Source organism: Mustela lutreola, chromosome X, assembly GCF_030435805.1.
Source record: "Mustela lutreola isolate mMusLut2 chromosome X, mMusLut2.pri, whole genome shotgun sequence".
In the NCBI taxonomy this organism is placed as follows: Eukaryota; Metazoa; Chordata; class Mammalia; order Carnivora; family Mustelidae; genus Mustela; species Mustela lutreola.
In genome coordinates this window covers 43,453,401-43,480,840 of record NC_081308.1, presented here as the reverse complement: position 1 = coordinate 43,480,840, position 27,440 = coordinate 43,453,401, and the positions used below count along the sequence as shown (strand labels likewise).

The 27,440-nt window shown below is 41.5% G+C and overlaps 1 protein-coding gene and 1 long non-coding RNA gene across 5 annotated transcripts in view; one reads left to right on the top strand and one right to left on the bottom strand.

The window, feature by feature from the left end:
• Positions 1 to 27,440, bottom strand: part of CLCN5 (chloride voltage-gated channel 5) — a 156,622-nt gene that overhangs the window by 26,060 nt on the left and 103,122 nt on the right. For 2 of the 4 annotated variants that reach the window (XM_059156426.1, XM_059156427.1), the window contains exons 4-5: positions 18,381 to 18,527; positions 1,108 to 1,259 (exon numbers count right to left, since the gene is read on the bottom strand). In XM_059156426.1, coding sequence (XP_059012409.1) covers positions 1,108 to 1,259; positions 18,381 to 18,527 — 299 coding nt within the window. Of the gene's footprint in view, positions 1 to 1,107; positions 1,260 to 2,544; positions 2,632 to 3,408; positions 3,749 to 18,380; positions 18,528 to 27,440 lie in introns of those variants that run through there. The other 2 variants (XM_059156428.1, XM_059156429.1) reach the window with 2 other exon arrangements.
• LOC131820741 (uncharacterized) lies at positions 23,682 to 27,218 on the top strand. Its single transcript, XR_009349760.1, has 3 exons — positions 23,682 to 23,742; positions 23,822 to 23,944; positions 27,036 to 27,218. It is a non-coding gene; the product is annotated as an uncharacterized LOC131820741 (long non-coding RNA).

The window sequence follows — 27,440 nt, the reverse complement described above, 5'->3', positions numbered from 1 at the left end:
CATTTCTCAAAACCTCTACCAGGGACAACCTGACTGCTAGGCTCCGGTGATTATGAGAAAACCAGTCAGGAGATGGGAAGGGCTTAAGTATAAAAAGCGATTTGCCTCTCACTGCTCAGGAGACTTGCCTGGCTCTGAGCAAAGGAAATCATGAACTCGGGAGAGAGTGGGACTGACTTCAGAATCACGTTTTAAATTTGGACTCAAAACAGAAACAATAAGAAAGAAACAACCACACCTAAGGCTGGCTGAAGAAATGTCTCACCAGAGGATCACCCGCTGCATTTGGATCACTGGGGCTCGGGGGCCCTCCCTTTTGAGTAAGCTCTCCACGTGGCCCTGAGAGGAGCTAGAAATTGTGACTCCCTGATTTAAATGATGCACGGCAACAAGTTAAGGGCAAAAGACCTTGGCAGACTGCTCTAAGAGGTTTTCATGGGACTCTGGAAAGGGAAAAGTGGGCCAATTCTCTCACCAAATTCAAAGGAATCTGTGCCATAGCTGGGAGCGCCATCTTATTACCTGTCACATTAAGTTAACATCCTTAATTTGAATTTGATTGGTCTTGTGGGTTTGAGTCGAATGCGTACTTTTCTTTTATGGTTGTACAAGAGCCATTATCACAAGGACTTTATCCTGTAGGCTTCAGTAAACACCAGGGCACTGAGATTTTTTTTTCCTTTTTATTCCTTTGAAAGAAGCCCCCTTTCTTTTCTCAGTTCTAAAAATCCTGTTTCAGGGAAAACCATAAAAGGGAAATGAGATCGAGGAAGAAGACCTCTGAAACGTACTTCGGTCCCCTCCACCAAGTTTGTTTTTACCTCTTTACATAGGCACTTATACCCACATCAGGGCTGTGAGGATCCTTTCCAACTACTTTACTATAGGAAAATAAATTACCATTAAATAGAAATTTTTAAAATCAGACACAAAATGCCCTAAAAATAAAGTTAAAAAAAAAAAACAAACAAACCCTACATTGCCAGTAGACACCAGATTCAGCCACGTCCAAGGCCAAAAGAAAACAGACATATAAAGAATACGTATCTTCAAGCTCTTTCCCTGATGTTTCATGACACTTAACTTGCGTACCATCTTTGTTCTTACCTCTCGATGCCTATCCCGGTCTCGAGACTTCTCCCTCACCCAGTCAATTGTGTTGAAATCATCATAGGTCCCTACACCAGGGATCGGCTCCTCCAAGAAGTCCATCATTCTATTTGAAGAACCTATTCCTCCACCATTGTATGACTTGTCCTCTGTAATGAACAGGAAACAGACATTAGCACCTCAGACACTCTAAACACATTAACACCTCCCTGCTGAGCACCAAAAGGTGAGTCCTTAAACCATCGGATGATTACAGTTAGGGTGTCCTGATAAAGCAACATAATCATTGGTGGGAATATCCATCATATTTAGTGGTTTCTGTGGTCTAGGCACAAAACGATGAGTGCCTTAAGGCAGTCTAAATGGAAAGGGACAGATGAGCAGGACAGTACAAAGGCGAGAACTGGCAGGAATTGAAGTGTAGTGGGAAAAGGATTTCTGAAACAAAATACTGGAGCACACTGAAGCAGCTTAGGTATTTCAGTCTCTTTTATGGAAGGGAGACAAAAGGACCAAAGGTCTTTGCAGACAAGGCACACCAGAAACTATTTTGCATGTGTAAGGCAGTAATTCAATTCTGGGAGGTGGCTTTTGCCTGAGTGGGAACTCCAAAGAAAGCATGTGGGGCTCTTCAAGAGTTAAGCCGGCTGGAATGTACATACTAGCCTTCAATAGGTTGAAGACTTTGATCCTTGATGTAATGGGCTCCTAGGAACTTCGTCTATGGCAGAACAGTCTAAGATTTACAAGTAGAGCTTCAAAGACCAGTGCCTGGCCGAGCAATGGAATGTCCTCCTTGATCCTTCCATGGAAGCCACATACCCACTTGCCCAACCAGTCCTTTCTCTGCTTTGCTTTCAGCACTTATATTATAATCACTTAACACAAATATTTTTGTCTTCCTTTCTAGACCCGAAGCTCTTTGAGGGCAGCTCTCTGAGTCGCTATTGCATTCTCGCACTTAACACATATCCAAAATTCAAGAAATAACAGTGGAATCAAAGTTTATTTGCGGAACCGTGGGGATGAGAATGAAGTATTCAAACTCTGGAGCAGTATACAAACTAGGTTACTTAATACTGCTTGACAAACTTGTTCCACACAGTCCTCTGAGGAAACAGTACTTCTCTATTAAACACAAAATGCAAAACAGTATTCAGGAATTTATGCAAATGTTCACTGAGGAAAAATGCAGAGTAATGCTATCATTGAACTCAACCAGCCAAAACTCACATTTGCAGTGTCAGCCTTGGCAGGGACAAAGCTTCATCCAGACTGTTTGGTGAGGAATCCCTCTGCAGAGAAGGCCAAAGTGGGCCCTGAGCTGACATCCAGCTCCCCCGCCCCCAACTGTGTCCCCATCTTCACTCCAAACTCCCACAGACAACTTCAGCACTCTCCTAGGGTAAGTGGGAATTAACCCCCAAGCTGTACCTGATTTACAAACTGTCCGTCTTCCAAATTCCTCCCTGGGATGAGGGATGGGGTACCTTTCACCGGCAACACACACATTTAAAAAGAAAAGCTCTGCAGAATCCAGATCCTATTGAGGGTGGGGGTGGGGCTGGAGTGGAGGTGGGGAACCAGTTAATCTTAAAACTCCTAACCAAAGTCCTTTCCATATCTTTAAGCCTACCTGGCTGTGACATGGTTGGTTGCTGAATCACCAGCCCAGCATTTCCTATCCTGTCAGTGGCATACTGATAAAGATTAATGCTGGTGTGTCTGAGAGCTTGGAGGGAAACAGCCAGCTGGGAAAGGAGGGCAGAAAGAAAAGGAAGTATGGTGAGAGGGGGAAAAAAAAAAAAAAAGAAAGAAAAGGAAAAAAAGAAAACCAAGCTGTTTCAACTCTCAAAGACAAATGCTGACATGAACACAAAGGACACCCAACAACCAGAATTTTACTTTTGAAAGCAGGTTAATGCTCCAAATGAAGCGCTCTGCTCTCAGGAGAAATTTAGAGAGGATTTTGTGCAACTGATTTTTAAAAGCACCCGAGAGCTATCTAAGGTTACACTGTATGTCACAGGAGGCCCCCAGCTCTACCGACATTAAGACAAACATGAAGCCCTGCAACAGCTTCCCAACAGGAAAGACTCCTATTACATCACTAGGTAACATGAGCACTGCATCATTCTGCCTCGCAGACAGTCTCCCGTTAGCAACGCAAATTGTCAGGCGGCTCCGAAAAGAACAGGCAGTGATTAGAAGCCCACAAACAGACTGCTTGTGATTCTCCAGATCCCCCTTCTCCCTGGGGTCACACTTCGGTGCTGGGCTGGGCTCAAGTCTGCTTACCTGTGATCACAGCTTTCTTTTTTTCTGCCTCAAGGAAGAAATAACCTTGACAGCCAGCATTTGGCCATTTACAGAAGGAGCCCTGGGGTGCACTGCTTTAGAAGGGCACTTGCTGCGTTCTCTGCCTTTCGCAGGAATAAATGCCACCTAAAGCACCACCAGTGTTCCCTGGCGGTCAGAATGTGATGTCACTGGGGGAGTCACGTGACCAGACCCTTGGACCAGCCGTGGAGAAAGGAAGGTTTTTAAGGGAGCACAGATGCCTTAAAGATGTAGTCTCATCTAAACGAAGGCCGTCAAATGGGGGCAGCCGGGTCAGTTCACAAAACTGGGGTCCAGGCGAGTTTCAATTACTAGACCTTATTTAGCAGAAAATCCAGGGAGGCAAAGGAGGACTATCTGAGAGCGTTTAGAGAATTACATGAATCCTAAGTACAAAAGGGAGTGGGGCAAATACAGAAAAGTCTTTTTTAAAAGAACACACTGGCGAGCAAAAATGAGGAGAAAATCTCAGACATGTAATGCTGAGTGAAAGATGCCAGACACAGGGGCCCATAACACAACTCTATTCGTGTTAAGTTTGAAGCTAGGCAAACCTAAATCATGCCGTTTTAGGGTGCAAATATAAGTTGCCACATTAGAAAAAGAAGCAAGGAAATGACAAAAGTAAAGATGGTAGCCACCCAGAGGAGAGAGGGGGGTCGCCTTCTGAATGGAGCACATTGGGAACGTGGGGCTTCTGGAATGCTGGTAATTTTTCTCCATCTGAGCCCTACTTACCTGAGTGTCCACATGATAATCAGTCCTTAAACTGTATGCATATGTTCTGTCTTTCTGTGTATATATCATATCTAGAGAAAATTATGAAAATGGAACTGCACGTGAACTTAACTCTACAAGCTCACATCTTTAACAGCGCCTAGTAACTTAAAAGTTCAGATTACAGTCAAGAAAATTAGTCGTTTCTTAGTATTAGTTCTCTACCGAGAAAGCAACATCAAATGTGATCCCACTAATCCAAACTGGGTAAAACTAGTTACTTGGGCTTTGAAAATAAATGCACTATAACATCTGCATTATTTAAAAGGATCTCCCTTCCCAGGCCCTATTCCTAAGGCTATTCTTCATTGGGTCTTAATTAACTGTGCAAAAGGGCCAGTCGAGTAAAGGGGAATGAAATAGCCATCTCTCAACTCCCTCAGTGAATCGGCAGGACAGCTGCTGTTAAACATTAATCCAGTCAGTGTGCTCCAATAATCAGACCTAAACGTAGGGCTCTGAAAGGCTGTGATGATCACTTTCATCACTTCTTAGGGCCCGCTGCAGCCTGAAATGTTAGTACAACAAAACCTTATGAAGTCTGTGAGGGACATGGTGAACCCTGTGTGCTTTGGGCCCCGTCAGTCATTAATCGTAACATCTCAGTCTCTTGACGAACTCGACTAGCATTAATGAGAAGAATGAAAATGAAGGGGGCAACTGATAGTACTGCAGCAATAAACTGCAAAGCTTGAAAATCAAAAAGCGATTTGTGGCCCAAGTGTGACTGTGTTACACAACTGTACTTTTAGAAAAGTGTGTCTATTTTACTCAAAGAGGATAACGTGCCCAAACTTGTAAGTCTCCTTCAAAGTCATTCTTTATTAAATAGGATGCTACCTGCAGTTCCTGAAGGTAACTGCGAAATTCACTTAACATCACCCACTAAGATTTACGTTATCTCACTAGATGATTTTACGCTTCAAGATACTATATGTTTTGGTATTTAGAAAATGCATAGTTCTTCGACATACAGTGACTAAATTGTAGTACTGGCACCATGTTATAATAATTTTTGATGTAAGTTCATGTGTTTTTCAAATGTTATACCTAGGAGAGGGACTTTATTATTCCATGTAAATTTACTTCCTTTGAAAACTAGGTCTTGGTAGCTATGATGCAGTCCTTGTACTAAAATGAGATTTAATTTACAATTCCCTTTTCTGCCAAATTTGTAATCTCTAACATATGTTCGTGATACAGACTGCCTGGCGCAGGTCAATTGATATTGTTGTGAAAATAAGACAAAGAAATGCTTACCAATTTGTAATGCAGCCTGTGATAAAAACCCAATAATACAGTTAACATATGGGAACAAGCAGAGTTGTGTTTCTGGAACACAGATGTGATCAGATCACCTTCTGATTTCTAAAATGTCAGTGGCTTCTATAACAATGCTGTTTTTTAATTCCAGTGCAGTTAACATCCAGTGTAATATTCATTTTTAAAACTTTCAGCATAGGAAGGCCACTTAATGGGCATTTGGCACAAGTGTAGACCTGGAATTTTTAAATACCCATCATAATTTTTAGAACAGGACAAATAAAATACTTAAAAGTGTATAATAATAATGATGATAACGATATTACAACTATTTTCAGTTTCATCAATGAGAGGGATTAAGTTGTTTCCACTCTTTCACGACCTACCTGTATGTCCTGACTGGATGACAAACATCTTAAACTGTGGGTCATATGCCACATCCAACTGTTTTCTTAGCATTTTTTTAACTTAATAGAAAGAAATGGTAACTTTATAAAACTTAATTCTCAAGAAAGACAGCAGAGATTATCCCATTCATGACCAACTCCTGAGGTACAAAGAAAGTCACAAAATGCAAAGGGGCTTTTCAAAAAAACAGTGTATTAAGAGTTACGCTTCTGCTGTGTAAATTTTCTGCCACGGAAGGAAGAGTAAAATTAAACAAGGACCCTACGTGTCATATTGAGGTACTTGAGTAAGTCTATATTTATTTGCCTCCATACGGAAAAAAGGTAAAACTTAACCCAAGTAAGTTTTGAAGGCACGGTGTGCTCTAAGTTACACATAAAACAATTTTAATACTCTAACAGGAAAATGATTCAAGTTAAAGTACAATTAGATCTCAATTTGAATAATTTTTTAAAAGTCCCTAAAGGGTAATTTGCACTGCTTGAGTCTGGGAAAAAATGTCCAGAAAACCAGTCAGAAAAAAGTCAACATTTAAACAGCTTTCCCAGTAAAGGTTACACTTAGGTCTAAAAACTTAACAATGGGTCTTTAGAAACACTGCTTGAATGAGGAGGCATATAAATGAATGCATTTAGCTTGTTTCCCTTTATGGAAACTACTTTCTAAATTTTTTTCCTACAAATCACGTGATGCTTCAAACTAGACAGCCTTGTAAAATACAAGAAAAGAAATTCCAATTTGAGAGTCATGTTTATTTCAATCCCTAACCAATATGCCACTAGAAATTTACCTGGGGGGCTGAATAGTAACTGATTAAATGAACTTGTTAAACACTAACCAAAACACAAGGGGAAAGGGGAAAGAAAGAAATCTCGGGCACAGACCCTGAAACACTGCTTTGGTGATACTGCAGCTGCAGGAGGGCTCACTCACTGGCAGCAGCCGTAAGGAAGAAAGACACACTCAAGAGAAATGGGGCAGGGCCCTTGGTATATATCACAGGACCCCAAAAGAGCCCCATTTTAAAAAATGTATTTCCGGGGCACCTGGGTGGCTCAGTGGGTTAAGGCCTCTGCCTTCCACTCAGGTCATGATCTCAGATTCCTGGGATCGAGCCCCACATCGGGCTCTCTGCTCTGCAGGGAGCCTGCTTCCTCCTCCCTCTCTCTCTCTCTCTCTCTCTCTCTCTCTGCCTACTTGTGATCTCTGTCAAGTAAATAAATAAAATCTTTTTTTAAAAAAATGTATTTCCGTTTTTACAGGGATATATGGTATGTTTGCAAGGCTGAAATGACACCTACAAAAAATCCAACACTCTACCTAGCGTATGGCAGCAGATATTCATCCTGTGGTTATTTAAATGTTACCTTCACTCAACGGTATATAGTAAGAGCTGACTGTATGCCATTTCTCACTTCCACACCTGCAGTCTCTTCCCTTCTTTTATTGGCCCATCCATTTGAGATCTCCCAGAAAGTTATGAACCCTTCCACATTTCATTCATCCCCAGATTTGAGACTGCATTAAAGTTGAAGCCCCAATAATGAGTCAATACTTTTAAGGCTGATCAATGTGTGCCTCCATTTCACTTCCAATTTGCTTTCCCACTCACCTAGACCCAGGGGCTAAAAAGCAACTGCTGGTGGAGCAGCTCTCCCATCCAAGCCCTGGAGGGTATCACAGGGCCATGTCACATTTAATATACTATCTTAGTTTGGCCCCTGGGACACATATTCAAGGAGACTTTCCATTGATACCCATCTATAGAGCCATGCTGATTGTTAATACTGAAATACCTCCAGCCCTGTAGGCAAATGACTACTTTTTCCCAAGGATGCTTCTCCCCGCCAACCATCCCCTAGAAAGCTCCTGAATGTTCCCATGATTCAGCAGCTGGAACGTGAGGAGGCCCCAGGACACTGCCTAGTGCTACGTCTGGCATCCGGTCTGACTGGTCAGTGCCTGTTTGTTTGCATACGTTTCATTTCAGGACTGACTGCTTTGGTTTCCATTCACAACAGGTTAAAACTTGAAGTTGCCTAAGAAGTAGGAAGGACAACAAAGAGGAAGCTCAACTCTGCTGAAAACTGGACCAAATAAGGGGTGGTGAGGGGCGCCTGGGTGGCTCTGTCAGTTAAGTGTCTGCCTTTGGCTCAAGTCATGAGCCCCAGGTCCTGGGATCGAGTCCCACACTGAGCTCCTTGCTCAGCGGGGAGCCTGCTTCTCCCCCTGCCTGCTGCTCCCCCTGCTTGTGCACACATTCTCTCTGACAAATAAATAAATAAAATCTTTTAAAAAATGTATTTGAAAATAAGGTGGTGAGAGATGCAGGTAATGGGACAGCAAAAACAGCAACAAATCTACTAAGTGAAGTTTGAGGATTCTGAGAAGTACACAGGAAGATGAGGCATGGCAGAAAGATAGGGAAAAGACTGAAGACAAAGAGGAATCCAGATTCTAAGACCACTTTTGGACTCCCTGTTTCCCAATGGGTAGAGCTCTGGCCCCACTGGGTTGTAGACATTTGCGTGGGGGTGTGACTTCTATCCCCAGCATCTGCTCTGATCTGGAAGTTCCCAACCCAACCCACGTTCATTACCACTGGACCCAGAGTGTGAACTACCAGAGCCACCAAAGCTGGCAGAAATGGCATATGGATTTATGGCTTGGTGTCCGCAGGCTCCCACTGGACTAGAATGCCACAAAAATCAACAGAGAACTGGAAGTAGAGGGGCTAGATTTGACAAAGTTGCTGAGGGTGTTGTCCACATAAAGAAAACATATCTCAGCTCCATTACTTGTTCTTCATTCCTTCCTTCTCAAACTTACACATTTATGGGATTGACAAAAGGAAATGTCATGGGTAGGGAGACGCTGCCCTAAAACACGAATAACATACCCCAGGGTTGGGAAACCTCCTGGCTAAGTCCTGCGTAATAACTTGTAATTATTGTTTCCAAAGCAGCGGTTCTCCGCTTCTTCTGTCCTAAGTCTGCGTTGGGTTCTGTCTATTAATCTCCAGAAAGAAGCTGGGGACAAGAGATTACCAATCATTCTCTGGCAGGGGCAAAAACTTGGGAGAGGAAATACCAATTAGGAGATTCTTCTTGGACTCATGGAAACACTGTGATGTCACAGACAGAAAAAAATGAGCTATAGATATAAAATCTAAGGATTGCTCTTAAAGAAATACATGTACCTGGCCACTCCAATGTGTGTACATTATTCACTGCAGCACTGTAGTGGCAGCAAAAACCTAGAAACAATGAAAGAGTCCAGTAATAGGGGAACAGCACAAGGAAGAAGGAGACTGACATGAACTAAAATAGAAAAATGTCTCGAACACATTGTGTGAATAAAGCAAGTCACAAAATAATAAGAATGTTTTAAACAGAGTGTGTGCCTATGTGTTGACTGGAGAGAAAAAGAACTGAAAGAGTCACACTGAATTATTTTTATGGGTTATCTTTGTACAGGGCACCTTTCACATTTTATATACATGTGCACTGTTTGAATCTTTAATAGTGAGTGAGGTGTATCTATGTGTTATGTGGTGGTTCCGAAAAGAAAAATAATGACCAAAAAATGATAGCACAGCTAGAAGAGCAGAGACAGGAAATTTCACAGGGCAGGCTTGCATTATAAGAGGCAGACCGCTGGGGTGTTTAGAAACAAAGCAGGTGACAGCGTTTGGAGAACACCAGGAGGAAAGCACTGACAGGAAGGTGGCTGAAGAAGTTTTTAAATGAAAGGCAAGGGAAAGAAAGGCTTTGCTGTCGGCCCTCTTGTCCAGCAGTGAGAAGGTACAGATTCTAACCCTAGCTCCACAAATCACTAGTTTTATCACCTTGGGCAATTGCCTTAATCTCTGTGGTTTTCAGGTTCTCTGTCTATAAAAGGAGGAAGGATTCGCAGGCATGATTTTTAAGGTCCCTTCCAACTCTGATTTCTATCATTTTAGCAATGATTTTTCTTTTTGATCACTCATACATTGTGCTGCATGACTTGAGAAGACCTTAAGCTTTGAAGAATTCCAAATGGTATCTTGGTTGCATAGTTACCTGAGAACATTCTTCTGGTAGGATCATGAAATGGCACTACTGATCCTTAGCAAAGAGAAGTAAGACAGCTCATGAGTGAAGTATATGACAACCTGGGACCCAAGGCTTCTGGCATATGGCTAACTAGAGTTCTACCAGTATGGCTACAGGATCTGTGCAGCTAGTAGCTGCTTGCCACAGACCCCAGAAACATCGAGCATACGCTCCTAAAATGTTACAGCAGCCTTTCCCCCATGCTGTAAACTGGAACAAGGTAAGGTTAAAAAGAACCCACTCTGGATTTATAGTACTGCCAAAGGGCCTCTACAGATATTTTCTTTTCCTTCAAGAGAGGACCGAAGTGGTTCCACTGACTGCAAAACACACAGGGAGCTTCCAGATTCAGCTCTGGCAAGTGAAGAGCTTAGGAGTTGTTACTCCCATCCCCACAACAAGAAAAAGCTGGACAAACTGAAAAATCTGGAACTTTTCACAGACCTGCCTGAGAAGGAAGGTTGATACTACAATGCCCAAATCTGCAGAGCCGGGTTTATCCAAAAAGAGATGAAGAGATCTGCTCACCTGAAGTAGAGACCAACGGACCCAGAAACTGCTGCGGGGACAAGAAGGGCGCTGCTGCCCAGCTGCCGAAGGCTGAGGGCAGACCTGCGCGATGGTGAGAAACTTCTGAGGCTTGCACGCCTGTGGGATCTACCACCAATAACCCTACCAAGTTCTCACAGGGAAGATAAGGAAAGATCCCCTCCTGGCTCTGATGCGGGGAGGGGAAGAGTAATCATTGTGAAATTCCCCAGAGCTTTCTCTATACCAAAGGCCCTATGCTCCAGGGGGAAATACTTTGCCTTAGCCCTCTCCCAGCTGGGGGAAGGACATTCCTCTCACTTCAGCAGGCAGACACACACACACACACACACACACACACACTCCCGCCAGCCTTCTTGTCTCAACCAAAGGAAATAGTCAAGGGGGGCCCGGGCTTCCAGGAAATGGATTGGGAATGCTGTGATCAGAAGTATGGGGCAGGGAGAACAAAAACTGTACCACTGGATGAAGCTGTGTGGAGGTCACAGCCAGAAGACACAGGCCCAACAGACACTGAGATTTAAGAGAAAATTATAAAATGGCCTGCTCCCACATACCTTACCACAATGCCAATAGGGCTCCAGTGTAATGACAATGGATTAAAGCTGAAAGAACAGAGCCACAGAATCTTTCTCAACAAGCTGCTCTTAAAGGAAACTCAAAATCAAGAGGTGACACAAAAACAAGGACACTATAGGGGCACCTATAGTCGGTTAAGCGTCTGCCTTTGGCGCAGGTCATCATACTAGGGCCCTGGGATTGAGCCATGTATCGGGCTCCTTGCTCAGCGGGGAGCCTGCTTCTCCCTCTCCTCTGCTGCTCCCCCAGCTTCTGTGCTTTCTCTCTCTCACTATGTCCTCTTTCTCTCAAATAAATAAAAATATCTTTTAAGAAAAAGATTTTTTTTAAAAGCACCATACACAGACACTAGAATAGAAGAGTTAAATCATGGATGGTGGATGGTGGGAGCCAAATTTCTCACTACCTGGAATGGGAGGTTGCAAACATGCCAGGGGAGGAGGCAGGAATGATCCATGTGTTGATGGAGCAGAATTAGAGACTCATGATCTCATGTTTAGCTTAACGTAGACACGGATGGTCACATGTAGATAATATATCTACTTATAGATGTATACATAGACATGGGTCAGTACACACACACACACACACACACATTTTTTACTGGGTGGCTGACAGCACCTAAAGCAATAATGCCCCAGTACAAATGAGCTCACCTACTACCCGTATCTTCGTTTCTCTTATCATTCTCTACTAACAGGAACCAAGGCTCCTTGGAAAAATGGCATATTACAGTGCCAAAAAGTAAGTAAGTGCTCAAGAAAACCCCACAGTGACAGGGCTGCATCAAAGGGAAACAGAAAACTGAAAGAGCTCTAAATGGCCAAAGCTGGAAAACTCTGAACAAAAGAAAGTAGAAATGGATTATAACCCCAAGTTTAAACAAATGAGTCCCTACTGACATAAATAAGTAGCTGAATAAACAAATGGGAGAGAAGAGACAAATGTTCCATACAGAACAATTCCAATTAATTTCTGGACATACTTGACCCTCTTAAGTGTGGGTCGTGCACTGAATTCCTTCCATTGAGTACATCAGGGAAAGGATGAAAAGCCAATAACTTTACAGTAGGAAAAGATGACACACACTACCTCAGCCAGAAGACCAAGGTTAAAATCAGCAGCCGAAAGTTGTGTGGACAATATATAGCCTTGATACAGTGTCAATGTCATAAGAAAGGCATTTTACTGCTACTCTTCCTCCCTAAAATCCATAACCCCAGTCTAATCATTAGATAAACATCAGACAAATCCCAACTGAGGGACATTCTACAAAACACCCGACCAGCCATCCTCAAATCTGTAAACTGGTACAGCCACTGTGAAAAACAGTATGGCATCTCATCAAAAAATTACAAACAGAACTACCCTACTATCTAGTAATTCCAATTCTGGGAATATAATAAAAGGAAATGAAAACACTAACTCCCATGCTCACCACAGCATTATTTATAATAGCGAAGACATGGCAACAGCCTAAGTGTCCATCAATGATGAATGAATAAAGAAACTGTGGCATATATATATATATATACAATGGAATATTATTCAGCTATCTTCAAAAAATGAGGAAATCCTACCATTTGTGACAGCATGGATAGACACAGGGGGCATTATCCTAAGTGAAATAAGTCAGACAGAGACAATACCGTGTGATTGTACCTATATGTGGAGTTAAAAAAAAAAAAAAGGAACTCATAGAAATCAGATTTATGGTTGCCAGAGGCAAGGGGTGGGAGGGTGGAGAATTGGTGGTCAAAAAGGTACACCTTTCAGCTACAAGATAAATAAGTGCTAGGGATGGAATGTACAACGTGAAGGACTACAGCTGACAGTTAACACAGCTGTATGATATATAGGACAGTTGTTAAGAGAATAAATCCCAAGGGTTCTCATCACAAGCAGAAAGGTTTTTTCCCTTTTGATTCTATCTATAGGCGATGATGTATGTTAACTAAACCTACTGTAGGAATCACTTCATAGTATACGTAAATCAAACCATCCTGCCGTGAGCCTTAAACTTCTACAGCGAAGTGCATCAATTATTTCTCAGTATAACTGGGGGGTGGAGAATACAGGTATGTAATAAAGTTTAAAAACTACAGGAAAAAAAAAAACACCTGTCAAGGTCATCAAAAACAAAGAACGTCTAAGACACCATGGCAGCCAAGAGGAGCCCCAGCTGACATTAAGACTAAATGTCACATGGTATCCTGGATGGGACATCAGGTAAAAACTAAACTGTTAGTTTATAAACTACATATGAATAATGCATGTTTTTGAAACAAAACAAAAATGTAAATAAATAAGTGGGAAGAAATAAGAAGGCACGAATTCTAATATCTGACCAGGTATTCTCCTATCAAGTAACCTGAAGGAAGCCCTTAGAGCCTGTGGCCATCATTAATAAGCCTCATTTTGAGGGTTCAGCATAGAGAACTGCTATGGTTTATGGCCCCAACAAGCCATTATTTTTTCCAAGCTCAAAAAACAGCAGTAATAATCGCCATCCTCCCAGGCTAAGTATTTGGAGAAGTTTGAGTATGATGAGGGTGATGGATTCTGAATTCCCTTTATATGTCATAATAAGGACAAAAAAAAAAAGTTTGTGCCATCTACACAATCGCTTGAGTCAACTGGAGGGCTGACAGGAGCCCATGAGCTGGGGCCCAAGATGTTTTCCCTTTCTCTCTGGAGGAATACTATAATCCTTCCTTGCAGCACAGCAGAACAAACACAACTGTCTCGCAGCGTCCTTGGTGGATCTCACAGACCGTCATGTGTTTCATTTTCAAAGATATTTTTCCCTCCCTGGGACACTGGGAGGTCATGTTGAGGCCTGCTGCGGTGGTCTGGGCACATTTTCCCACATGTGGGGGACTCGGCCAGCTCTCACTCTCTGCCTGGGCTTTGAAGTTATCTGTGGCTCTTCCAGTGTATTCCCCATATCAAATGAGTCCTACCAATCCCCCTTTTGAAATTTCTCCAGAAGTTACTGTTCCTTCCTCTCCGTTTCTGTTGACTTAATTCAGGCCGTTTGATCTTTTACCTAGATTTTTTTTTTTTTTTTAAGTAACAGTTTAACTGGTCTTCCAGTCTTCAACCCACTCTTCCATCCTCCATGCTGCCAGAAATTCCCGAAAACACCCGTCTGATCATATCATTCTTCTGCTTTTAAATCATTTGATGACTTCTTGATTACAGGATAAGGTCCAGAAACCCAGACCGCCTAGACCTCATCCAGATTTCTAACTAGATCTTCCGCCCTATCCCCTGCTATCTTCTCTCCTGCTCCAACTGTCACCATCTCTGTCCCCAGGAGCCTCGGACCCCAGATGCGCAGGCTCCATGTTGCCTGAAGAGAACAGGCTCTCTCGTGCTGCTGTGCCCATACCCGTGTGCCTCTCTCTTGCCAGGAAGGTCTCCTCACGCAACAATCTGAGGGCAGTAGGAAGGCAAGCGAGGTGGAAAGACAAGGAGGTGAGGTTAACAAGGGAACAGATAAGTATTACTAAAAGCAGCACAGTATTCACAGGGTTCCTGAGGGGGTGGGGGTGCTCCAGAAATACTGAAAAACTGAATGGGTGAATAAATGAATTGCCAACCATGAGGTCCAGGCTGCAGAGGCAGGCAAGTGAGAACGATAGACCAGGAGCACAGCCCTGAAGTTCTGCCTATGACTCCCACCCCTTTTTTCTATGTCCTTCCCCCTCCCCTTCTGTGAGACCTCCATGTTTATGTTTCTTCTCATTTACAGACTACTAGAACACTGCCACAGATGCATTTAATCATGCCACGCAGAATTTATTTATTCATTCCTCATAAATCAATCCCTCCAGCCATCTGGAAAACAAGAACCACTTCTACTGCCTTTCAAGCTCCTTTTAACTAATCTTTTTAGTACGTGCTATCGTGCCTGGTACAAAATGTAGTATTTTATGCATAGCCGCACCAGAGACATCAAGGACTTTATGACCTTTTTTTTTTCTGTTGGTGTTCTTTTTGTGTACATTAGGAAATCCCAGGTGAAAACACTAAATAAAGTAAGAACAATTAAAAAGCAAAGCAAGAAAATCATATCACTATGGAGTATGGTAAATGGAACAATTTCTGCGTGTGGCTCACAGCAAAAAGCTTCACCGTTTTACGGTCAGATCTTGTAAATCACAAGCAGGAACTCTCCTGTAAAGGCAAGTGAAGAGTGGCAAAGGACTACTCATGTAAAAACATATTCTACAATCACAAGCAATGCTAATCTCGTCTGCCTCAGCTTTCGGGTCTATTAAATGGGAATAACAGAGGGAGAGTCGCTTGCCTCCATCACCTACTGACAGCGGTGTGAACAGAACAAGTACTGGTGATATGGATGCTATATGCTAGCATCTTCGATTAGAAGCAATGATGAAAACTAAGCTAAACCACTCTGAATTAGCCAGAAGGCTTCCTGGAGGTGTCCAGGTTAAGCTCAGGGGAAACCCTAACTGACTGCTTCACTAGAGCCTGGGACTGCTGTAACTATGTGCGAGAGTTATAACCACACGTAAGTGGACCAGATACACAAACACATGTGCCTTTCACAGAAGGTGGCCAATAGGAAAAACCATTAAATACCAAACCATGAGTGCCTTTCTGTGAGGAACTTTAAATTCAGGGTCTCTCTTCTACTGTTCCTGTCTTGAGACACCTTTACTAGACAATTTCTTCTTATCCTTCTGAACCTGTGGTTTCCATACTAGTATGTTCTTCCCAAGTTGGTCACCTCCTCAGAGAGGCCTTCCCTGACCTTTCGAACTCTCTAATCTTTCTAAAGAATTATTCCTCAGTTATCCTCTACTGTCATTCATTTTATTTCCATCTTGGTACTTACTGTAATGGGTAAATAACTAAGTAGTTTTACTCATTTACGCAAGTAGATCTAAATTTCAGATCAACCTGGATCTTACCTATGTTAATCCCACCACTGTATCTGCACTGCCTAGGACAGTGCCTACCTGGCACTGCCTACCTAGCAGACATTCAAAAAGTATTTTTCAAATGAATGGGTGAAGGAGTTTGTCCTCACAGTGACAATAAAGTTGACTCAAACTTCTTAGCATGACATTCAAGGCCCCAATATATTTATCTGGGCTTATAGCCTACCTTTTCATACCTCTGTATATTATGCCTGTTGATATCTCTATCGAAGCTTGCTTTCTGCCTGGAAAGCCCTTCTTCCTACCAAATAACTTATCTTTCAAGGCCCTTTCCAAACACACCTTTGCTGTGAAAACTTCTCCAATCCTAGACACACACATTCCTCTGCTGAGTCCTTACAAGAGTTACAACACTTACAATATACGGTTATAACAGAAATAAATAAGAATAATGAGAGCTAACATTTTATTGAGCATTAGCTCGAGGCTGGGTACAATTATAACCACTTTATGTTATTATTTCATTTAATTCTGAAAACAACTATAAGAGGTAGGTGTTCTCATAAGTACTTAATGTTTGTTTAGCCAGCTAGAATCAACTTCATGAAGGCAGGGTGGGTGCCTTAAAGACTTGCTAATTCCCAGAACCTAGCAAAGTTTCTGCAGCGTCATATGCCTCCACTACAAATTTGCTAAATAATAAATTCTGACACAGTTTCTTGTCCTCTGACTTTATGTTGAAAATGGCAATCCTGATCACTTAAAGAACCAGACAATAGTTTTAAGTAATTGGACAAATTTAATATTAAAGTCCCTTCTAACTACAAGAAACTCAGAAGTCAGAAAAGAAAAGGGTAATGAATCTGGCAATATAAAAGTGTTTAATATTTGTAGATTTTTCTAAAAGGAGACAAAAACAAAACAAAAATGGAAAAAAATATACTCCACCTACATTAGACAAAACATTAAGAATATATGAAAGTCTCCCAGAAAAGATGTGCCCATCAGTAAAACAGGCACACCGTATAAATAGGAAATTTCCAGAAAAAGAAATTTAAATGGTTAGTTAACATATGAAAATGTACTTAACCTCATTAATCTAAAAAAAGTGAAAATTAAAATAATAATAAAAATTTGATTTATTTATTTTGCCTATCATAGCGTAAAGATGAAAAAAATTCTAGTATTCAGCACCAGCAAAGCTGTGGGGGAAATAAGCACTCATATAGTCATGCTACGGAAATGTTCTAATATACTTAAAAGATACACACACTCACACACACGCAAGGTTATTCACTGCAGCACTGTTTGTAAAAGCAAGACTGGAAACTGAAATGCACATCAATAGAAACTTGGTTAAATAAACTACGGTACAGCTACACCATGAACTTACATGCAGTTATTGAAAAGAATGATGTTACTGGATAACCAAATAATAGATGGAGAGAATTCTCCTTCTATAAATGTATTCCAGGGGCGCCTGGGTGGCTCAGTCGGTTAAGTGTCTGCCTTCAGCTCAGGCCCAGGATCTGGCCCTGCATCAGGCTCCCTGCTCAGCAGGGAGTCTGCTTCTCCCTCTCCCCACCCCATGCTCTCTTGTGCATGCTCTATCTCTCTCAAAAAAAAGACCTTCTAAAAAATAAATTTATTCCAGATAATAAAAATCCAAATATAAAAAAGGGAGAGGATTTGAACAGACACTTCATCCAAGAGGATAAGGTTGCCAAAAAGCACATGAAATGATGTTCAATATCATAAGGCATTAGGGAAATTAAATTAAAACCATAATGAGATAACACTACACACCTATTAGAATGGCTAAAATAAAAATTACAAAAAATACCCAGAGCTGTTGCAGATGGGGAACAAGTAGAGCTCTCATTCATAGCTAGTTCAGACATAAAACGGTACAGCCACTCCGGAAAACAGTCTGGCAGTTTCTTAGGAAGTTCAACATACATTTCCCACATGACCCCGTGATCCCACATCAGGCTATACTAAGCAAGAAAAAAAAGAAGATGAACGATCTGAATCAATCTCCAAGGCAATGGGCTGAGTCAGTCTCAAAGGTGACATACTATGTGACTCCATGCATCTGACATTCCAGCAAAGAAAAAAATACAGGGACAGAGAATAGATCAGTGGCTACCAGGGGTTGGGGGTGAAGGAGGTCTGGCTGCAAAGGGACAGCAAGAGGGAGCTCTCTGGGGTGTAGATGGAACTGTTCAGTAACCTGTCAATGGTGGAGGTGTTAAAACTGTGATTGCATCAGAAAAAAATGAATTTTACTGTGTATACATTAAAAATAAGTTTTAAAAAGATAAATTGTCATCAACAGTAATAATACCTTCTATTTCTCCATCTAAGGGAGGAACATCATCTCTCATGGAAAAATCCATAGCTGTCCCTGGAATGTCCATCAAGTCTTCATCACTGGAGCTGCTCCGGAAGCTATTGAAACTCCCCTGCTGAAAGCCTCTGTTATCCATGGCTCCTGCACAGAAAGAAAAACAGGAGGCTTATTACATTGACCTTCAAGCCCCTTACCACTTACCCTTCTTTTTTTAAGTGTGGTAAATACACATAAAATTTACCATTTCAGCCATTCTAAACTAGACAATTCAGTAGCATTAAGCTCCTTTACAATGTTTTGCAATTATCATAGCTCTCCATTTCCAGAAAATTTTCATTGTCCCAAACAGAAACTCTGTACCCAGTAAACATAAATCCCTCGCACCCCCACCCCCTTATAACTGCTATTCTCCACCTCCATGATTTGCCAATTCCGGATATTTCATATAAATTTCATCATACAATCTGTGACCTTTTGTGTCTGGCTTCTTTCACTTTTCATAACGTTCTCAAGGCTCATCCATGTTCTGGCACGTACCAGTACTTCATTCCATTTTCAGACTGAATAGTACCCATTGTACGGCTAGACCACATTTTGTTTATCCGTTCATCAGCTGAGGGACATTTGGGTAGTTTTCCCCCTTTGGGTTACTACCAACTCTATTTTTTATCATTGAAGTATAGTTGACATACATTATACTAGTTTCAGGTGTGCAACACAACAATTCAACAGTTCTATACATTACTCAGTGTTCACCGTAGTAAGTGTAGTCGCCATCTGTCACCATATAATGTTATTACAATATTACTGACTATATTACCCATGCTGTACTTTCTATCTCTGTGACTTATTTATTTTATAAATGAAAGCTGGTACCTCTTAATCCCCTTTACCAATTTTGCCCATCCCCCACCCACTTCCCCTCTGGCAACCACCTGTTCTCTGGATTTGAGTCTGTTTCTTTGTTCATTTTTGGTTTTTAGATTCCACATAAAAGACAAATAATATGGTATTTATCTTTTTCTGTCAGACTTATTTCACTTGGCAGAATACCCTCTAGGTCTGAGTAACGCTCCATTGTGTATATATACCACATCTTCTTTATCCATTCATCTATTGATAGACACACTTGGGTTGCTTCCACATCGTAGCTACTGTAAATAATACTGCAGTAAACACAGAGGTACACATATCTTTCTTAAATTGGTGCTTTTAAACTTTCTTTAAGTAAATACCCAGTAGTGGAATTACTGGATCATATGTTATTCCTGTGTTTAATTAAGGAACCCCTATACTGTTTCCCACAGTGGTTGCACCGATTTACATTACCAACAGTGAGCAAGGGTGCTCTTCTCTCTACATCCTCATCCACACTTGTTATTTCTCGTTTTTTTTTTTTTTAAAGGTTTTATTTATTTATTTGAAAGACAGAGATCACAAGCAGGCAGAGAGACAGACAGAGGGAGAGGAAGGGAAGCAGGCTCCCTGCTGAGCAGAGAGCCCGATGTGGGGCTCAATCCCAGGACCCTGAGATCATGACCTGAGCCGAAGGCAGAGGCTTTAACCCACTGAGCCACCCAGGCGCCCCTATTTCTCGTCTTTTTGATACTAGCCATCATGACTGGGGTGAGGCGATATCTCACTGTGGTTCTGCTCTGCATTTCCCTGATGAGGAATGATGTTGAGCATCTTCATGTGTCTGTTGGCCACCTGTACATCTTCTTCGGGAAAATGTCTATTCAGGGTTACCACTTATTCTTAGGTCATCTTTCATGCTCTTTACTTGGACAATATAGACATGCAAACTACTTAGTATATTCAGTTACCATTCAGATGTAGTGTGCCTCTACCCTTACCATGTATTTGATGGCCATTTTTTGAGAACCATGCAAATGGGCAAACTAAATGAGGACATGTGTACAAAACTCCTGGGAGTTCATAAGTAATCAACTGAAATAAAACCTACACATCGGTACTAAGAGATGTGTGGGCCATATAGGAGTAGAGAAATATTATCTCATGGCTCTGACTCTCCCAGAGCTCATAACACAATGCAGATGCTCAGAAATACTGGGGGAAAGAGGCATGCTATGCTGTTAAATGTTTTTCTGTGTTCAAGAATTTAATATTAAGATGAAACATTTCCTATATCCCAAGTGTGAATCTTTCAATTATAAATATTACTCAAAAAATCTTAGTATAGTGGGGGGCCTGGGTGACTCAGTCATTAAGCATCTGCCTTCGGCTCAGGTCATGATCCCAGGGTCCTGAGATCAAGACCCACATTGGGTTTCCTGCTCAGTGGGAAGCCTGCTTCTCCCTCTCCCACCCCCACTGCTTATGTTACTTTTCTCGCTGTCAAATAAATAAAATCTTTTTTAAAAAATCTTAATATATTTATTTTTTAAAACAGCATTATAGTCAACTTTATTTCACCTAATCCTGCCCCCCCTTTTTAATGAAATATTGATCCAAAATCATAGTCAGCAGAATTCTTTTGGGTTTGGCAAATAATATTCCTTTTGACGTATTCCAATTCTTTTAAGAAACTTCTTACATTTTTTTAGGTTATCAGAATTTTATATGATGAATGTAGAAAAATTAGATGGCATAAATTAAGCAAAAGGGCTGGAAAATTGGAATAATAGATAAATATTTTAAACACTGAACATAAAGGATAAATAACCAATATTTACCAGGTACTTATCAATTTTTAGGCACTGGGCTATATGCTTAAACTGAACTCTTTCACTTAACTTTTCCAGTGTTTCCATGCTGTAGCATTATCACTCCTAGTGCAGATGAAGGAACTCATGGAGTGCAGAGAGGCTAAGTATTTGCCCAGTTAATATTTCATAAAAAGTCAAGCTCTAGGGGCGCCTGGGAGGCTCAGTGGGTTAAAGCCTCTGCCTTCGGCTCAGGTCATGATCCCACGGTCCGAGGATCAAGTCCCACATCAGGCTCCTTGCTCGACAGGGAGCCTGCTTCTCCCTCTGCCTGCTGCTCCCCTAGCTTGTGTTCTCTGTCTTTCTCTATCTCTGACAAATAAATAAATAAAATCTTGAAAAAAAAAAAGAAAAAGAAAGGGCCCCTTTACTTTGTTCTGGATCTAACTGAGATCACAGATCCTTCTCCACCTTAATCTGATTTATTTCAGTGGATCCTCTAAAGAAATCTGCTATCCCTAGCTCTCATCTCCACCTCGAGCTCTAGTCCTGAATTCCCAAGAACTCTGCCTGACACTTACTGCTACCTCAAGCTCAACAGGATGAAAATGAAAAATACACCAGAAATAACATCACCTGAAACACAACCTATAAAATCCAAACAAAGACATGTTCCCTGCCCTCACCCTTCACATCATCTTTCCTTTTTAAATGCAGCTGGCATCAGAGTCAGTATTTGTAGTTAATATTTGTCTAACTCTGGATTTACCACCTTCAACAAACCTACAAAAAGCACTTTATCTCAAGAGTAGGTATTCTGGGTTTCTAGAAATCTTTGCTAAAAACAAACATCATTTTAGCTGATGAGAGGAACTCAGGTTAAAAGGGTAGCACAACTCGAGAGGTTTTCTTTTCGTTTCTATTTACTAAATGCCCATGAATCCCATAAAGTGACTAGCACTGAATAAGAAAAAAAGCAAGAAAATTTGCAAAATAATGCAGAATCCTTTTTCTTTCTCTCCACTGGTAGCATGTTTCATTCAGGAAATGAGGTAAAATACACAGTGCCAGCAACTTTACGTTAGCCACACAAATCATGGGAAGAAAAAGTATGGAGAGTCCAAAAATAATTTATGTCTGGCTTTGGAATATGTCCTGTGGTCATATTTTCAGATGGGTGTACCTATTGTTCTGGGAATTCATTAAAACAAAATAATGACACTACAGGATGAGGGCTCACAAAGGAGAAGCTGGAAAACTTTTCAGTTTCCCCATGGGGACCTTACGAAGTCTTTCCTGTAACCCACTGACACAGACACAGAACAATCCAGCTAAATTGAGCTGCCTCATTCTAAACATTTCCTGGAGCAGCTATCTGGTTCACTGTTTAGGTTATAAAGTGCTTCCTTAATAAATACACAGAAATAAGGGGTCAACAAAAGAAAATTAGAAGTAGCAAGTAAATAGAGCAAAACAGATGCTATAAACAAGAGTCCGACAAAGGAAATAAACACAATTGGTAAAACACAAGACTGACATTTGCCTATGGATAATCCATTCCAGTACAACCATTGGTTTAACTCTGCAGATATTAAAAAGTTCAAGAGAAAAAGTTAAAGCAGCAGAATAATGAGGAAATGAAGTTCCTCACACTTGAGGTTTGAACCCATACGCAGTTAAAACTCCAAGCCCAGGGCTCTTTCCATGACAGTCTGCGGCTTCACTATGACATGTCAGTCCAGAGAATAGCACATCTAGAATAAATCAAACTTCTACATGGCCACAAACCTGAAATCAGCCAGAATTTAGGGTAGGAGAGGAACAAAGTATGGGGATTTGATAAGTTATCCCAACTAGCAGTTTATATACATATAGGGCTTGTCACATAATGGAGAGCCAAGGAAGAAGGCAATCCAGAAAATGTTTGGTTGCTATCTGTGTTACACAGCTGACTTTCTCAGCTTAAAGGCATCAGTGCCTTCTGTCTTTCTTGCCTAAATCATAAACTGGCTCCCCAGTGCCTATATGGTCAAGTTTACATTTCTTTGCATGGGTTCAGGGCCCTAATCTAGATCCCATCTACTTCGCTAGACTTATCCTAGGCCACAAATTTATTCTACTCCTTATAAGCCACCTACTTTTACAACTCCGTGCCTTTGCTCAGACCCTATCTACAATTCCATCCAGGTCCCCATCCTCTTTTCAGCCTGATGAAATCCCATTCAGTCCACTTAGAGCAAGCTCAAACAAGCTTTTCCCTCAACACCTCCTTTGTTCAGACATCTGTTGATTGCATAATCTCTTCCACTTAAGTCTTGTGACTACCACATGTCCTTTTCATTTCCGTGTCCCAGCAACTCTAGTGTTATTCCAGGGTAGGTGTTCAATAAATGCTTACTGAGGAGGATTCCAGTTGGGGAAGAAGAGTTAATAGCCAATCAACATATTTATATGGTTGACACTCAATAAATCTATTCCTTGCACACAATGGTAGGGAACTGAGAATACAAAAAAATATTTGTTACCTTGTCACTACTCTCAAGGAATTTATGATCTAGTTGGGGAGAGAACTTTCATATAATGTGATTACACAACACCTAAGTGCTAAACCATTAGAATAAAAGTGCAACTGGCATTCAGAAAACAGAGAGGAGACTGTAAGCCAGAGAAGGCTTCCTGGAGGACAGAAGGTATTCCAGACCTGGGGCGGGTGTTTGGGGGGATGGCCAAAAGCTTGAGAAGGAGGCTGGCATTTGTGCTTGACTACAGGGTGGTTGTAAGCAAAAGGATGGAGCTAGATCATGAAGGACCTGGGAAGCCAAATGGAGTCACTGTGGTTTTTTCGGAAGAACATGAATTAAACAACAACAACAACAACATGATTCTTAAGAGGTAAGTGCGGCAGCAGTGGGCTGGAAGAGAGAGGAGTAAAGGGCTATAGGAAGGCAGTTTGCTACCTCCTGTTTAAATGTGGGTGATTTAGGGGCCACCTGGGTGGCTCAGTGGGTTAAGCCTCTGCCTTTGGCTGGGGTCATGGTCCCAGGGTCCTGGGATCGAGCCCCTCGTTGGGCTCTCTGCTCGGCTGGGAGTCTGATTCCCCCTCTCTCTCTGCCTGCCTCTCTGATTACTTGTGATCACTCTGTCAAATAAATAAATAAATAAATAAATAAATCTTTCAAAAAATAAATAAATGTGGGTGATTTGAGAAGGCAGCAGGGGGTGCATTTTCCCAGAGGCTGTACTGAAAGAGCCAGGTATGCATGGCAAAGGAGGGTGCTAGTGTATGGTATACTTCCTAACATCTTGTTTTACTCATTGTTTTTAAGATTTTATTTATTCATTTGAGAGAGAAACAGAGAAAGAGAGAGCACAAGCAGGGGGAGAGGCAGAGGGAGAGAGAGAAGCAGACTTCCCGTTGAGCTGGGAGTCAGATGCGGGACTCGACTATAGGACCTGGAAATCATGACCCGAGCCCAAGTCAGACACTTAACCATCAGAGCCACTCAAGCGTCCCTGACATCTTTTTACTAGTGACACTGACATCTGTTGGTTCAAATAAATTAACAATTCGATCTCAACTAGCCCACTTGGTAAAAACAAATGTATAAACCAATGGGTGGGCTGATACACAGGCCCTTCAGTGAAAATATAAAAATGTACCACACATTCCCATGCTAAGAAGCCCAAAGAAGTCAATAAACTTTTCTATTTCTTATTTTTGCTCCACAAAAATATCTGTCAACCTGCACATGGCATTCTGTGTAAGTAATATAGGCCAGATGCTGCAAAAGCAGGAAAGAGAGAACGCAAGAGGAAGAAAAGCTTGAGAGGGTCATTACAGAATGTACCAAGATATGAACACTATCATATCATTTAAAAAAAATTAAGACAATCCTAATTATAACACTAAGTGATACAAACTGACATGCACATGAGAAAATCAATTTTTGTCTACCCTCTGTACTTTGAGTTACCTGAGGATGGGGTAACTTAAATCTTTGTTCCCAAGTGCCAGACACAGAGAGAGAGCTCAATAAACCATCTAGTTCTCAATCTCAATACAATTCCACTTTTAGTTACTTTATTTTGAGAAGCAGGAATGAAATGCAAACTTTGCAGTGTAGTCTCTAAGATGCCATAGGAGGTACTGATTTCAGAGGTTTGGGCCAATCCTTAACCCAAGGCACCTTCTCTGTCAAAATTGCAGGTAAAAAACCCCAGGAGGAAATAATAGTGCTGCTCCTCACAACGTAGTCTTCACCTGGGAGTCATCCTCACAGATAACTATGGGTTATGAACAAAGACAGGACTAGGACTCAAAGCAGGCAGTACCAGAACGGCCCCTCTCAAAGATTTTGGTCTCAGGATCCCTTTAGTCTTCCAAAAAAATTTTTAAGATTTTATTTTATTTATTTGACATAGAGAGCGAGAGAGCACAAGTAGGGGAGCAGCAGGGAGAGGGAGAAGCAGGCTCCCTGCTGAGCAGAGAGCCCGATGCAGGATTCGATCCCAGGACCCCAAGATCATGACCTGAGCCTAAGGCAGAGGCTTAACCGGCTGAGCCACCCAAGTGCCCCTAGTCTTCAAGATTACTGAGAAGCTTAAAGAGCTTTTATGTATACAGGTTCTAGGTATAGCTATTTACTTTATGAGAAAGTAAAACCCAGGAATGTTAAAAATAAATATTTATTAATATATTTAAATATAATAATACTCCAATCACTATCCATTAACATTTGGGGAGGGGGGGCCTGTATTTTCCAAAACAAAATTAGTGAGAGGCATTTTGAAAATGATTTTTTTTTATTTAAAGATTTTTATTTATTTATTTGACAGAGAGAAATCACAAGTACACTGAGAGGCAGGCAGAGAGAGAGAGAGAGGGAAGCAGGCTCCCTGCTGAGCAGAGAGCCCGATGTGGGACTCGATCCCAGGACCCTGAGATCATGACCTGAGCCGAAGGCAGCGGCTTAACCCACTGAGCCACCCAGGCGCCCTTGAAAATGATTTTAATGTCTGCTTTCCTAGAGGACAGCTGGATCCTGCTTCACATATTCCATTAACCATCACAGCAAATCACATCATCACATGTCACTCAGCCTCTAAAACAGTCCACTGTATATTCACGATAAAATGAAAGTGAAAGGGGCGCCTGAGTGGCTCAGTTGGTTAGGCATCTGCCTTTGGCTCAGGTCATGATCCCAGGGTGCTGGTTGGGATCAAATCCCGCAGCGGGTTCCCTACTCAAGTCAGTGGGGAGTCTGCTTCTCCCTCTGCCTTCCCCCCGCTCATGTGCTCGTTCACTCTCTCTTCCCCTCCCTCTCTCAAATAAATAAAATCCTTAAAAAATTAAAGTGAAAAAGGCAAATAATATCTTAATATGAAAATAGTATTTGAACTTGCAGACCCCTCAAAAGGGTCTCAGGAAGTGCCAGGCCACTCTTTTAAGAATTGCTGAATGGGAGACAGAACAATGAACAGTGAAACTGTATCTGGGCCACACCCATGCCCTGTGGGACAGAGGAAGAGAAAAAGCCAGTCAGAAGAGACCACCACTCTGACGGCTGTGAAAGTGAAACAAGTGAAAAATTTTCCGTAATTTTTTTTCCAAAGGAGTAATAGCCATGATATATAAAGAGATATTTTGAACCATTAAAATTGGGTCCCACCAGATAAACAGCAAAAATAGATTAGTAGATAATTTATTAAAAGAAAAGGAAAACGGGGGCTTTAAAAATTCAGAGAAACTAAAATTAAAACAATCATGGTTTGGGGGGCACCTGGGTGGCTCAGTGGGTTAAGCCTCTGCCTTCAGCTTGGGTCATGATCTCAGGGTCATGAGATCCAGTCCCGCATCTGGCTCTCTGCTCAGCAGGCAGCCTGCTCCCCCCTCCCACCCTCTGCCTGCCTCTCTGCCTACTTGTGATCTCTCTCTGTCAAATAAATAAATAAAATCTTTTAACAAATCATGGTTTTATTTCAGAGACTCTTCACGTGTGAGAACACCCTGTTATAAAAGCTTTCAAGAGAGAAATGAACAAGATGCCTAGAGAAGCACCATGTGGTTCAAGGACAAGGGTCTATCATGCCTGACAAAGACAACTCTCAAAATTTATAGGTCACTTTCACTTTGGAATATACGAGTAAAACTCCTAAATAAACTTTAACAAACTGAATACAGCATCACATTTACGGGAGCTGCATGCTATAAATAATGAGAGTTTATTCCAAGACCATAAGACTGGTATCACAAGGGAAACTACCAATATGCTTTATATATACTATCAATATACTTTATAAAAGCCAAAAGTAAATATACTTTATTTTTTTTAAAAGATTTTATTTATTTATTTGACAGACAGAGATCACAAGTAGGCAGAGAGGCAGG